Source organism: Panthera tigris, chromosome X, assembly GCF_018350195.1.
Source record: "Panthera tigris isolate Pti1 chromosome X, P.tigris_Pti1_mat1.1, whole genome shotgun sequence".
Taxonomy (NCBI): Eukaryota; Metazoa; Chordata; class Mammalia; order Carnivora; family Felidae; genus Panthera; species Panthera tigris.
This window is the reverse complement of record NC_056677.1, coordinates 101,765,776-101,780,765: the sequence shown is the minus strand read 5'-3', so window position 1 is coordinate 101,780,765 and position 14,990 is coordinate 101,765,776. Positions and strand designations below refer to the sequence as shown.

The 14,990-nt window shown below is 39.0% G+C and overlaps 1 protein-coding gene across 1 annotated transcript in view; it reads left to right on the top strand.

Moving 5' to 3' along the window:
- The window catches only part of TENM1 (teneurin transmembrane protein 1), a 734,132-nt gene that overhangs the window by 556,374 nt on the left and 162,768 nt on the right, over positions 1-14,990 (top strand). The window contains exons 16-17 of the mRNA XM_042974325.1: positions 889-1,035; positions 11,674-11,890. Coding sequence (XP_042830259.1) covers positions 889-1,035; positions 11,674-11,890 — 364 coding nt within the window. The remainder of the gene's footprint in view (positions 1-888; positions 1,036-11,673; positions 11,891-14,990) is intronic.

Below are 14,990 nucleotides of genomic sequence, written 5' to 3'. Positions count from 1 at the left end.
GCCCTTTGGAATAGCTGAACTCGGAACTGTGGGTAGAAAGAGTAGGGCATCCCTGAGAAATTCAGAGTCTAAATGGAGACCGTTGTTAGTGTTTGTGGTTTATCAATGGATGGAAGTCATTTGAGCTCAACAATTTCCTCTATTTATCCAGTTATTCTCTAGAATCCTGAAAGTCTCAATTTGGCATTCATTAGTTCGATAAACGTTTGTTGAGCACTTACTGCAGGCTTAATATTATGCTAGCTTCTGAGCGAGATACCAGATAAGTAAAAATTTAATCCTTAGCCCTCAGATCAATAACAATCTTAAAGAAAACAGCTGAATAAATGCAAAGCAACTGCAGCACATTTCTAAGGTATTCTACAGGCAAATATTTAATGGTGTGGTCTGAACTGTGTAGCCATGCACCTAAGTCCTGAAGCAGCGTATCACAAAGGAAAAATCAGTACAGACGAGAAGTAGGTAGGGGAAGCTTCTTTTCGTAGAAACTGTTGTCTTTCCCTAGCTTATTGGCCATAACTAGGTACAGTATCGTCCATCTGGTTTTGATTGAGCTGAGAAGATACTTTTTTTGAAAAGAAAACAACAACAAAAAAAACCCACATTTTTTGTCCCCATCATAGTTTTCATCCCATGTAAAGCAGAGGGTGGGAATTGGGGTTAGCATTAATAAGGCTTAATTGGCTCTCTGAGGAAAAGCACAGCAGAGTGAGGGGTAACAAGTTCCCTGGGAAGGTTTTATAAGCCAGCGAGCTCCTCTTCCATTTATTCAACACCTTATCTGAATGGAGCCCAGACGATTAGATATTTTCCTATAGGTAGAGACATCATTGTTGGCCAATCCCATGCCAGTGCCTCCATGATTGTTATTCTCTGCTGTCTTTCCAGATGGCTGCCCAGGGCTCTGCTTTGGAAATGGACGATGTACCCTGGATCAAAATGGTTGGCACTGTGTGTGTCAGGTGGGTTGGAGTGGCACAGGCTGCAATGTTGTCATGGAAATGCTTTGTGGAGATAACTTGGACAATGATGGAGGTGAGTTCTTCATGAAATGTAAATATTAGAAGCGATGTGATAACCAATCTGGCTAAGAGTGAAAATTGGGAATCCTTCATATAAATAATATTGATTATAGACGGTCATGCTATTTTTTTTTTAAATCTCGGTGTATTGAATACTTACTATGATCAAGCAACATTGCAAACTCTGCTTGCATTATATCTCATTTAATTCTCACAGCAATGCCATGAGGTATAGGCATTACTTTCCCTACTTATAGATGGGAAAACTAATACTTAGAGTGGAAGAGTATGTGACTTTTCCAAGGTCACACAGCTAGAAAGTCACAGAACCCAGATTCCAGTTCAGGTCTCTATGACTTTAGAGTCTGTTTTCTTAACTACAGTAGCCATGCTGCCTCCCATCTCTGTGGCGTCTATTATAGCAAATGAAATCTTTGTACCCCTGTTCGTACTGTCAGATGCTAGTGTAGCTTGCATTGTACACACTGTGAAATAATTTTCTTTGTTCTTAGTCGTTGAGAACAACCTCTTATGTCTCTGCCTCTTAGTAATGCTTTGTATCTTTCAAAGGACACAGCATCCAAGACAATGCACAGTAGAATAATTATATTTAATTCAAGAGCTGCACATGATATTTTCAAAAGCCATATTGGCTCCAAGGTCTCCGGGTAACACTCCTTTTTCAGTCAAGCAAACAAAAGTATCCAATACATTGTTCAATCAGACCTCAAAACAGCCTAAATCACCTCTGAATGAAGCTAAAACAACAAATCCTCACTTTCCTCTTTCTGTCTACTCAAGGAAACATGAAGTTAATAAAAAGCTTTATTTCTAAAAAAAAAAAAAGGCTTTATTTCTAGTTTCTACCTATTAGCTTAAAATGAAGTAGATCATTAAATTTGACTCCTCAGGTTTCTATATTTGCTTAGACAATTATAAACCTTGTCATCTGAACCCAAACATGAGGCTTAAGTCAATAAGCTAGCAATCATAGTTTAAGCACACACTGGGTGTAAGAGCTTCCCCCTTGACTAGTTCTGGCTAGCAATTTACCTTAAAAAATTATAAGACCTTATGAATTTTAAGTGGAAGCAACTTTGTGTTTAAGAGAACAGAGCTTTGAAGTTAGACTTTCTGGCTGCTATGTACTTACTGGCTGTATGATTTGGGAAAAGTTTCTTGAGATCTCTGAGCTTTAATCTCCTTATCTCCAAAATGGGGCTGATAATAATATTAACCCTCAAATAGGGTTATTATAAGTATTAAATGGACAATTCACGTGGACTCCTTAAAAGGTGATAGCCTATGCCACTCTTCCCTTCACACGCACACACATGTACACATACGTTACACTTAGGGTAACAGCCATTTTCTGAAGAGACTGCTTGCTACCTATCTAAATTGAAAATTTTATTTGGGAAGCCAGAGTGAGATTTTCAATTAAATGGTGTACCGATCAACTATTTACTGGACATTTATGGTCCTCCAAGATTCATCTTCACCTTCCTTTACTTCGTTTTCGTCATATGCCCCTTTACCTGGTGTGCCTTTTCCTTGACACCTGTCATTCTCTATCATTTAAATCCCAGCTCAAGCCATGTCTCCCATGGAACCTCTGACATCCACCATCCCAGTCTTTCATGGGGTTTATCAGATGCACCATACCATCAAGCACTTAACTATATTGTCTGTATGGTTTTCTTGTTACATGTTAAGCATGACCCAGAATCTATAGTTATATGCCCAATATAATCACTAATAATATTAGCTTACTTGTATTTAGGATTTCCTATGTACAAGGCACAGTGCTGAGTCCTTTATGTGAACTGTTTCATTTAATCCCCATGAGGCAGGAACTACTCTTAATATACTGCTTTACAAATTAGGAAACCGAGGCACAGAGAAGTTAAATAAGTTGCTCAAGATCATATAACAAGGAAATGACAGAGCCAGGTATAAACTATGGTGGGCATTCCAAAAGGATTTGAGGTCGTAATAGAGATTTCTCAGTTGATATATTGATTGAAAGGTTTATGCTCAGAAAATACTTTAACAACCTATATGATTATAATTTCTAACTCCGGGTTGAGCCAAAATAAGTTTCCTGCCTTAATAAAGTACAGTTTGATAAAAATAATTGAATATTTAATTGTCAAGCATTTTTAGGGCCTCAAGGTCACCTTGAGGCAGCCAAAAATGTTTAATGAATGAATCGATTAAACATTAATGAATTAATGGACTATCAATTCTTAGTATCTGTGGTATATATAGACACAAAAAGTATAGAAGATTTTGCTAAATATCTATTGACCTCTGAACATTCCTTTAAAACTGTGTATCTAACGTGGGAATCAAAAATCAACAACCCTGATATGAGTTCAGTGTATTTTTATGATTGTTTCTTTAGGGAGTAGCCGTTCCAATTACCATTTTTTCTCCTTTAGTAGGATTAAGATGATATTGATGATAAATATAGATTTGGTTCTACCTTGAGATGGAAAGATGGATTAAATAACCTCTAAAAACCCCATGACTGAGATTTTGGACAATAATTTCATTCTTATGCTGCTAAAATATTATCCATAAGAATACATTAAATGCCCTTCATTTGGTGATTTCAGCTTTCCAGCTATCCAGAATTACTGGATTCATTTAGTTGAATATGACTAATGATTAATATCTGCATACTTATTTGTGCATGTGTGTATGTGTGTGTGCGCTTCAATTAAATCAGAAAGTGCCAGTTGAACCTTTTGGGGAAAAAATGGTCCTCATTTTTAAAATGTAATTCTTAAGAAATCTTCCCACTCAAAAAAAAATCACTTTCGAGCAATTGCTTCAAGTAGCTGCTACCTGATTGCCCCATATTATCGCTGATACTTAAAGAATAGCAGGATTTTTTTGCATTCTAATCAGCTTTGAATACTCATTAGTATTGCTGCTGTTTCCTGCAGCTTTGACTTTAGTCACACTCTGATTCAATGCATTGTGACTCTTAGTAACTAATTGGGCTGCATTGAATATGTGGGTGACACAGCTGGTCTAGGAGCTACCTAAGAGCTCCTTGAACAGTAAGAACAGAACAGAGAACAAATCACCTTTGGATTTCTTCTTAACATGCAAAACAAGGAAAGCTGTCTTATGCATTGTATATATAAGAACTAACTACCATAGAAATTACAGACCAATCAAATGTCTCTACCTCTTTTATCCTTTTAGTCAAAAAGCACCTACCACGTGCACAACCCTGTGCTTGGAGGAGACTTAATATTGATGTGAATGGTGACCACATTTTCCTGTGTTAATCATGTGTCCTGATTTGGAGTTTAAAAATTGTGATCACCATGCATTATGTGCACATATAAATTGACATGAGAAAAAAAGTTTAGACGTTGCACTAACTGAATCAGAATAGCCTAAACAAAGAGAACAAGCTAGAACTATCAGACATTAAAGAATATTTTAAAGCTATGATCATTAAAACAAAGTGGTACTGGAGCATCTGGGTGGCTCAGTTAGTTAAGCGTCTGACTCTGGCTCAGGTCATGATCTCATGGCTCATGAGTTCGAGCCCCTCGTCGTCGGGCTCTGTGCTGACAGCTCAGAGCCTGGAGCCCGTTTCGGGTTCTGTGTCTCCCTCTCTCTCTGCCCCTCCCCTGCTTGTGCTCTCTCAAAAATAAATAATAAAATATTTAAAAAACCAAAGGGGTACAGATGGAAGAGTAGACAGATCAGTACAACCAAATGAAAGCCCTGCAACACACCCCAGGACAAATAAACATTTAGTAGATTATATAACTGGCATCAAAAATCAGTAGGGAAAAGAAGCATTGTGAAGGAATGCTCAGACAACTCCTGAGGAAAAAAAAACCTTAGATTTTCAATTTATAGCATATTCCAAAAGCCGAAGAGAAATCAAAACACTCCAGCTGATTAATGAGTTAAAGGTAAAAAAAAAAAAAACCCAAACACAATTAGAAGAAAATATAGGTGACCAATCTCAAGACAGGAAAGGACTTCTCAGACATAAAAGCAAGGAAAGAAACCACCACAATAGAAAAAAATGATAAATAGGACCTCATGAAAATGTCAAACTCTGTTATGTTGTTTGGCTAAGTTTATACACCATCCAACGTCTAACCATTTGGCAATCTCAAAATCTGCACTGTCTGATATGGTAGCTACTAGTCAATGTGACTATTTCAGTTTAACTTAAATAACATTAAAAATTCCATTTCTCAGCTGCACTGGGCACATCTCCAGGGCTCAGGCGTCACAGGGTACTAGTGACTATTAGAACAGATCTAGAGCATTCCCATCATCTTAAAAAACTGTTATTGGATAATGCTGATCTAAATGTTTGACTCCAATGTTTATCTTTCAGACAGACATTTCATACTGAGTACCCAGTTTTCCATTCATTCATTACTACTTCGTGCCAAGTATTGTGGTTGGCATTAGGGAGAAAATGACAAGACAAGTTTCTGCCCTCATAGAGCTTATGGCCTAGGGAGGGAGACAGATATTAAATAAGAAATGACACAAATAACTACATATTGGCAACTGTAAGCAGTGCTATAAAATTTTTAGAGCGCTAGAGACGTGTAGGGAGCTAACCAAGTCTGCATGGTAAGGGAGGCCCCACATGAGTCTGGAGCAGAACGCTCCAGGCCAAGGAAACAGCATGTACAAATGCCCTGCAATGGAAATGTACTAGGCTCTTCTAGGAAGTGAAAGGCAAGTCATTGTGGCTGGAATATGAGCCAAGGAGAGACTGGTAGGAGATGAGAATATGAAGCTAGGCATTAGCCAGATCATAGAGAACAGTGTGAATTTCATACAACCTTCAGTTATCAAGCAGAGATTTCATTTTATTCACTCTAGTTGTAGAGGAAGGAAGGTGGTTTTTGATACCGTGGAAAGACTGTCAAGGAGGTTAAAAAGATGAGGAATAAGAGTGTTTAATCAGAACAGCTCTTTTCCCCCTGATCTTTTAAATATTTGTCACATGTTTTCCAAGCTTCTCTTATACAAACTCTCCCACCGGTCTATATTCATATTCATTGGCAAAATCAATAAGTTAATTGCCTAAAAGAGAATGATCTTCCAGGAATCATTCTTAATAACAAGTCACCATTCATTAAGAACAATAGCTATTTGCAAGCCTGTTCTATGATATAGTGTTTCTAGATCTAGAAATCAGCACCATGGGTGAATTATGAACACATAAGCTCATGGATCAATAAGCCTCATGTTTTGAATGTCACCAGCATGCTGCAGTGTTTAATAAATAGGAAAATGAAATAGAAGGAGCAATGAATTGGTAACATTTGCTCTGTTTAAGGGCCAGACACCTTCTCCACGTTTACTGTTAAGATTTGGCTTGGGACAGAAGACCTAGGTCAGAAAGCATATTCCTAATTATTCTCTTCTGACCATGCCCCCCTCGTTTCTAAACAACCCATTCATTAAAGGATCCTCACTTACTTAAGAGTGCTTAAACTGCCCAGTGGTTCCAGATACAAACTCTTCCAGATACAAAATTGGAAAATCTAAACTCTGTAACTCACCTGAACACTCTGTGACCACCTCTGTTACATTATCTGGCAACTAAGGCTGGTAGTACTTGACATCTGCCTACTTTGCAGTTGTGACAATGAATGAGATGATGTTCGAAATCCATTAATTTGAAGTGGGTAATAAAAGTGTGGTATCAATGAAGAATCTATTTATAAATTGTGTTTTTTGATGCATTAGTTGAATGTTTATTAATCTTTAGGTAGATTTACAAATGTCATAGAAATAGGACTTTCAGGACACGCATGTATTCATTCAACACACACTCACTGAATGCTTACTTTGAACAGCATTCACTGTTCGAGTGAAGAAATAGTGAATAAAAAAGACTAAATCGTTGCTTCCGGGGAGCTTAGATTCTAGTCGTGAGAGGCAGACAATAAACCAAAATTTTAAAAGAAATAGTATGCTAGAAGATGTAAGTGTGACGGAGACATTTTTTAAAAAGCAGATTAAAGGATAGGATGTGGAACAGGGGTGGAATTTTAAATAAGGTGGAAAATGAAAGCCTCCCTGAAAAGGTGGCATTCGGACTTAAAGGAAGTGAGGGGTGAGCCATGTTGGTACTGGAGTAAAGAACATTCCAGGCAAAGGAATAATGGGGAAGGTCACATGTTTTCCAAACTTCTCGGAAGGTTATGGGATAATAGGAGGTAAGGTCAGAGAGGTAAGAGAGAGACTGTGAAGAGCCAGACTGGGGGGGAAGTTAAGTCATTGTCAGGACATGGGCTTCTACTCTGAGTGATGTGAGAAGCCCCAGTGATGGCAGGTGGGGACCAGAGGACACGAACATTAGTGGCATATAAACAATTTACTTTCATGACCCAGGAAAAGTCAATTGTATGAGGTGATTGCAATAACAGTGATTGGATCAGGTCAAATCCTGAGTGCACTTGAGCCTCTCCCATTTTCTTCTTACTAATACAGCAAAAGCCTGGAGGTGAAAGTCAGCCTGAATAAGTGAAAGATCAAATGAATTATAGTCTATTTCCGAAGGAAATACAGTCCTATTACCTTCCACGCATATAACAGCAACAGCTAAGCTAATGGCAGTGCCTGGTAGGGGGGCCTGCTTGAGTAAAAATTTATGAATGATTTATAATTAGTCCATTTTTATGGGTTTCTAAAATGCCTGAGAAGATTTTATTTAACTGAGTCATGGGAATGATCAGCCCTTCAATTTCTTTTTGACTATTCATTTGCTTGGCAGACCCTCTGTTCTATAGATGCTGAAAAGGTTAAGCTTCAATCCAGCCCCTGTCCAAATGATAACAAATTGTGAATTTGTGATATTCAATGAATAAAGATTTACTGTAGCATCAGTGTCTATTTAGAGCCACACAGGATTCTACCCATCTGACAACCTAACCATGCAGAGTGCACAAAATGAACACATTCCAGCGAACTGAATATGCGACACAGAAGTTAATTGCCCTCTGGCCAGTGATAAGGCACCTTCAGTAGAAGTGGGTCTGAACGTTTTTAGCTGCCACTGCACACCATTGGCATCTACCCCCGGGACTCTATCCTTAGACTCTTTGCAGTCTGTGCAGGGTAGAACTTGGTTAATGGCAAGAGCTAACATTGATCGAGAGTGCTAGCTGCGTACCAAACACTGTGCTAAATTCTTTATGATTATTATAGCAGGTGATCCTTACAACAGCCCTGTGGGTTAGGTGTTTTTATAATCCCCATCTTGTAGGTAAGGAAGTTAAGAATCCAAGAGATGAACTGATTTGTCTAGGATCATTTAGATTGTAAGCAGCGAAGTAAGATTAGAATCACAGTCCGGTTCTTTGACCTTAACCGCTTCGTGTGTTCTAAATACCTACATTAGTCAGGTGCTTAGAAGCCTTACAGCCTGGGCCAGTGCTAGTAATACTGCTTAGATGTTGCTGCTGAACATGTGATGTGTAGCGAGAACACTGCGTGTTGATAGGACTCTCCTATTTCCTCCAACTGTGCAATCACATTTACCCTCTCCTCCTTAAATGTAAATGAAGATGAGATGTCTACCTAACGGGGTTGTTGTAGGGATCAGTTGAAATAATCTATGTGGAAGAACCTAGTGCCATACCTAGTATATTAACTAATTATACATGCTTCCAAATCCTTTTGGGTACCCTGTCATGACCTAGCTGTCCATTTTTATCAATGTGATAATATGGATGTTGTCCGTAAAAGGATATTTACAAATTCATTTTAAGGATTAGAAAAGGATAGGTTTTCCGTATATCATTCACATCCCCCTGTCCAATCCTTCTTTCATCCACGGGCATACATCTGGTAAGTAAAAGCTTTATAGTAAATTACTAGATCATATACAAAAGAAACCAGTGTCCTTGGTCTTTATCAGCCCCAGTTGGGCCTCCTGGCATAGTCCCTAACTGGCTGGCAAAGCTAAGATCAATGAATGCCATGTTTAGTCCTTCAAGATAATTTAACCTCCTTCTTTTTTACTGGGTTTTATTTTTTAGTCCTTTAAAATGAAGAGGCCCTAAAAGTAAAATCAGTTAATATTTGATATGTTCATATCTGATACCCTGAGCCTGGCTGTCAGGAGGGTGCCACAGCTTCCAATTCAGAACAATAATAGAACCGGTAATAGTCCAAGAAAAAAAAGAAAGAAAGAAAGAAAGAAAGAAAGAGCAAGAAAGAAACCCACACATGCAGTGTGACTGTCATTTGCACTTCTTTGTAACAGTCTAGACATACTGTATGGAGTGTTATCCAAATGTGATAATTGGTAACTAGATCTTTGTGCACGTATTGGGCTTACCTATAAATTATAATTTGGGGCTTGCATACCATTATTGGTCTGCTTGCCTGCAGCCTTCCTAGGTTCAACAGAAGTCTCACTGTTCTCTAAGAAAACAGAGGTCTTACAGGGTCAGCCCTATATAATAGCAACTATTAAATATGAAGCATTAGCTTGGAATTTATAGCACATAACTAGATGAGAATGTGAGTCCCAGTTTTGAATTGGATCTGTGTTTAGTTTTTAGAATTGATTTTTGAATATCATTTGGACATTTCTATTTATTTAAAATCTATTTGTTTTCAAAAATCAGTTTGGATCGTGGGACTGACAGGTTGAAACCTGTGAGTGCCCGATCTGATTATTACTAGTACGTTCGTCACCAACTGAAAGATAAAGGTGACTGCCCATTTGAAAAGCAGTTTTCCATTGTTCCGTGTATTATGCACCAATTCCAGACATCAGAGAACTCCTTTAATCGGCCTGATGTTTTTGCCAGCTTTTCAGTGCATCCAGATGTTTAATTAGCAGAGTAAAGAGATAATGTGCTAATAGGAGACTGACAACAACGTATTGGAGAGGGAGGTGGCGGTGGCCTCTGAAATCTATAGAAAATCTGCTAATATGATGAATGAGGGGAGAAAGGAGAGCAGAAGGGGACTTCTTACTGCAACAAATCCACGCTTAAAAGTTAGTCATCAGTGAAAAAGAAAGATGTCTACAGAGAAGTAGAAACCAGGGCAAAAAATGCACTGAACAACCAGGGAAGGCAAGAAAGCAGCAAACCGCATTTTAAATCAAAGTAGTGTCTGTGGTACAGGGAATTTTAAACGACCTCATGTGGGGGAAAATATTCCCTGGGTGCCCCAGGGCTACTGTTCCAAATGTCTACTCTCTTGGTGTTCCTGGCTTTCATTGCCCCCAGCTGTGGTCCACCCCTGTCCGCCTCCACAGGGGCACCCACGTCAGGAAGGGAACAAGCCAAAGAGCTGCGTGAAACCAGCGCTGGCAACTTTCATCATCAGCCTTAAGGAGCCGGTGATCCATCTGAACCTCCCTGTTCCACTGCCAGCCAGGAAGATTAGCATCTTTATATTTACCCTTGTTAAACATCTAAATTAGAGCTACTTGTCTGCTTTAAGGACCTTGGAAGGACTTTAATTTTTTTGCTTGTTGGGGGTGGAATGAAGTGTCCATATGCTCAGTTAATCACTCCAGCCCCTTCTCTTTGCACGTAGTCTCTTGTAATACTTACTGCACTTTTAACTCGTGTAAGAGTCAGCTGTTTATACACCTGTTTCTCCTACTAAACTCTGAGCTCCTGAAAACAGGAAAAGAGTCTTTTTCTCTATTTACTTCCCCAATCATCTAACACAGTGTTTTTGCACCTATTAGATTCTCAGATGGTCTCCCCTCCTCCTGTAACCCTCTGCCCCTCATCAATTCCTCTACCAAAGAATGCAATCTTTATGTGATTTTTTTATTAGTACAACCAGAGATTCGAGAGTCTTGAGTAAATAGTGAAGGCCTACAAAATGAAAGAGAGCAACTCATCACATTCATATACCTGAGATTTATTAGTACTTGCATCAAATAACCGCGGTTAGGAACAAGTAAGGACTAGTTGATTCTACAAATTCAAAAAAAAAAAATGGTTCTGAAACAGTAGTGTGCCTCAGATTCACTCACAGTAAATATGCATAATCCTGGGCTTGAAGAAATTCTGATTTAATAGGTGGGGCTCAAAAATGTGTATATTTAATAAGCTCCCCAAGATAATTGGCTACACATTTGAAAATCACTGCCCTGCCCCAGACACAAATTATCACTATGAGAATGCCCACTTCTATTTTGAGAATTACCACTAGACAAGAATATTAGGAGATGTTTTAAAAAACACAAACAAATTCAAGTTGGCAAGCATTTGTTAATTGTGTGCTCATGAATGCACATGGTGTGAGAAATTCAAAAGAACTCTAAGAATAGTTGCTATCCTGGAGGAATGGCCTTGCTGAGGAAGAAGGAAACTTCTAAAGAGAGTGATACCTAATGGAAGACTCTATCCAAATGTACACAGTACAGTACAGCCCATAAATGCTGGAGAATTCAGGGAAGAAAGATTTATGAGCAAAATAGTTTGTGCCATCTAAACTCAGAGTAATTTTTCATGAGAAACATGCAAATTTAATAGATCCTAAACTCAAAACATGGACAGTTACCTTTGTCTGTATTCTAGATTTTTCTCCATCTGTGCATATTTTAAACAGTGTTGTTTCTCTTGAAGCTAAATTTCAAAAAGCATATTTTTTTTTTCAGATGGTTTGACTGACTGTGTGGACCCTGATTGTTGTCAACAAAGCAACTGTTATGTAAGTCCCCTCTGTCAGGGCTCACCAGATCCTCTTGACCTCATTCAGCAAAGCCAACCCCTCTTCTCTCAGCACACTTCGAGACTCTTCTATGATCGAATCAAATTCCTCATGGGCAAGGACAGTACTCATGTCATTCCTCCAGAGATCTCATTTGACAGCAGGTATGTATGTATTTATTTTGTTTCTTAATAAACAGTGGTCATGGTTTTCCTTAACTGTGAAAGGAAGAGGTCTTCTAAAAGTCACGCTACTTTCCATTCCACACAGTATGTATCAATTCCTTTTGTAGGCATCTCTGGAATACCCAAGACCTTACTGTTTGGTTAAGAGTGAGAAGCCATTTCTTGAGATTCTTTATCGTAAAAGATACACATATAAATGTGTGTGTGTGTGTGTGTGTGTGTGTGTGTGTGTGTGTATACAGTTGACCCTTGAACAACACAGGTTTGAATTTCACGGATCCACTTATATGTGGGTTTTTTCACAGTACAACACTGCAAATGTATTTTCCTTATGATTTTCTTGATACCATTTTTTCTCTAGCTTACTTTATTGTAAGAATACAGTATACAATACATATAACATACAAAATATGCATTAATCAGTTGTTTATGTTCTTAGTAAGGCTTCTGGTCAACAGTGAGTTATTAGTGGTTAAGTTTTTGAGGTATCAAAAGTTATATGTGGATCTTCCAACTTCATGGGGGAACCCTAACCCCTGTGTTGTTCAAGGGTCAACGGTACACACACACACACACGCGCACACACACACGTACAGTATGTATTATTTGTAGCAAAGCACAGATGAGGCTTTTAATGACAAAAACAGGATGGAAGTATAATTTGCAGATTTATTGTTTAGCTTCTGGATTTATCCCTTGAAAACTCCTGAATTTCAAAAGCCAAATGTTGTTTTATTCCTTGATGTAAAACATTTCTATATGAAAGACTTGGCTGAATTTGACGTCTTAATGTGAAATACAAGACTTGTGAAAATCTGTCTTCTAAGAAAGCTCAAATGCATGAATTGTCACTAAGACATGAGACCAAAGCCCAACCCAGTAGGTAAAGAATTTTTTCAAGATTAACTTACTTGTTTGAAGTATAATCACATGAATTTGCTCATTGCTATATTCTCTGCTTCATCTTCAGCAATGATATATTTTACTAATTAGCACTAGACATAAATGAGTCACTGAAGTCAACATTTCTGGTCTCTTAAAAATGTCCTCCTGTGTTCATTTCACTACCTTCTAGATTGTTACAAATGGGAATTTGAAACATGCAAAATATTTGTCCAGTAGCCCCTGTCTACACCGTGCCCACTTAGTTGCATCGTGGTGGGTGCTATCAGTCCCCAGAAGAAAACTCAGTCAAGAGTTTATATTAATACAAATGATAATCTAAGAAAATTACCACTCAATCTTGAGCTACACAAAGTAGTAAACGAAAAAAGCCCAGATGTGCATGGAAATTTAAAACATTCAGCAGCATCCTTTCCACAGATTGTATGTAAGAACTGATACTGAAACTTAAAGCGTCCTCATTGTTTTTATTATTGTTCGGGAGTGACCTTTTAGGTGTCTGACAGAACCCCAAACCTGTTCTGCCAGGGGATCGAGTTTGTCTTCTCCCAAGAGACTTAGTCCTCCCCATTCTGAAGTGTTTCTGCCAGCTCAGTAACAACTCCGGGGAAACTTTGTGATGGGCTGCAGTCAAAGTCATGATTTAGGTAGTGGAGGCTTATTTGTTGTCCACCAGGGAAACAAAAGGAACAAAACACAGCCATTCCCCCCACTCTCCCTGCAGCTTTCTCCGTGCTTAGGGAAAAGTGAGTCCAAAACAAAACAAAACAAAAAAAGTAAAAGAAATAGCAACCTCCATGTCACGGAGGTATGTTAAATGACTCACTGAACTCAAGTCAAGAGAGACAGTCAGGACCTGAGAGAGGCAGGAGATGAGTGGTCATGATCCAGAGCAGGACACTGGCGCGATAAGCTTTGCAAAGTGAAGAGAGACTTCCACCCTTGTGGTTTGGCTTCAGGCTCCAGCCACTTGCCAGCGCTGGCAGAGTGAACAGACCTATTCCTTGCGGTAGCTAATGCCCCCTCCTTCTCCCGGTTTGACCGAGTTGTCTTCATCCTTTTGTCAAATGCTGCAAGTTATCATTTGGCGCTGCAAGTCACATTTGAATTCAGAACGACAGGTCCCCTTCATCCAGTGGTCTCAGCTATTACAGACCTATCGAATCTGTCAGAAAAGGTGCAGGTCTTTTCCAAGGGATAGAGTTGAGGGCAAGCAGTCTAGCTCTATTGCCTCTAAGAGATAAGCCCATGCGATATCACTCTGGGTAACGTAAATCCGACTCTGATCACATATATGAATAATAATGGTTACATCGAAACAGTACCTTTTTCATTTGCAAAGCCCTCGAGCAGACATTATTTCATTTTACCCTCACAGTAGCCCCGTGAACTATACATCTTTGTGCTAGTGCATTTTATGCATGAGGAAACAGGTTCAGAGAGATTAAATAACTGGCCCCGCGTCACACAGCCACCGAGTTTGTATCGTAGCAGCTCTTACAACCTTTCTGTTATGCCACAGCTGCCCCATTTCAACCTGTCCTTAACTAAACCTGGTGGCTTGGATCTAATTTATACTGGATGAGTTATGTCGGGGTCACCACAAGAAAAAAAAACAAGTGAAGTTAAAAATCCAGTTCTATTTAATACATTTCCATGACGTTATTTGCAAACTTCCTGTTGGTAGAAGAACACGGTTGAATGACGGCTAAGATGGGTCTTTCCTATATGCAAATCGTTATTTGGCAATTATTATGTGTCAGGCTTCATACTAAGCTTTTACATGTGCTATCTCATTTAATCCTTACCCAAACTCCATGTGGTGGACACTGTTATTATGCCTACTTTCCATGTGAGGAAACAAGAACTGAGGTGTTAAGTAAGTCGTTTGCCCAAGTTCACAATCAGTGAGTGTCAGAGCCAGGATTTGAACCCAAGTAGACTGGTGCCGAGAGCTTGACCTCGAAACCACTATGCCAAGCCACTTTGGCTCTTTGGAAGGCTGGGATGGCTAACCCTGAGAAGACTTACAGTCCTTATATATCCCTGACTGTGGAGTTGCATGCTTCAGACAGATCTAGAATGTTTATGTGCCATAATCAGGCAAACCACTCTGCTTGTTTGCTTCTGCCACATAATTGAGAGATAGCTGTATAAGCCGACGAAGAAAGCCTTG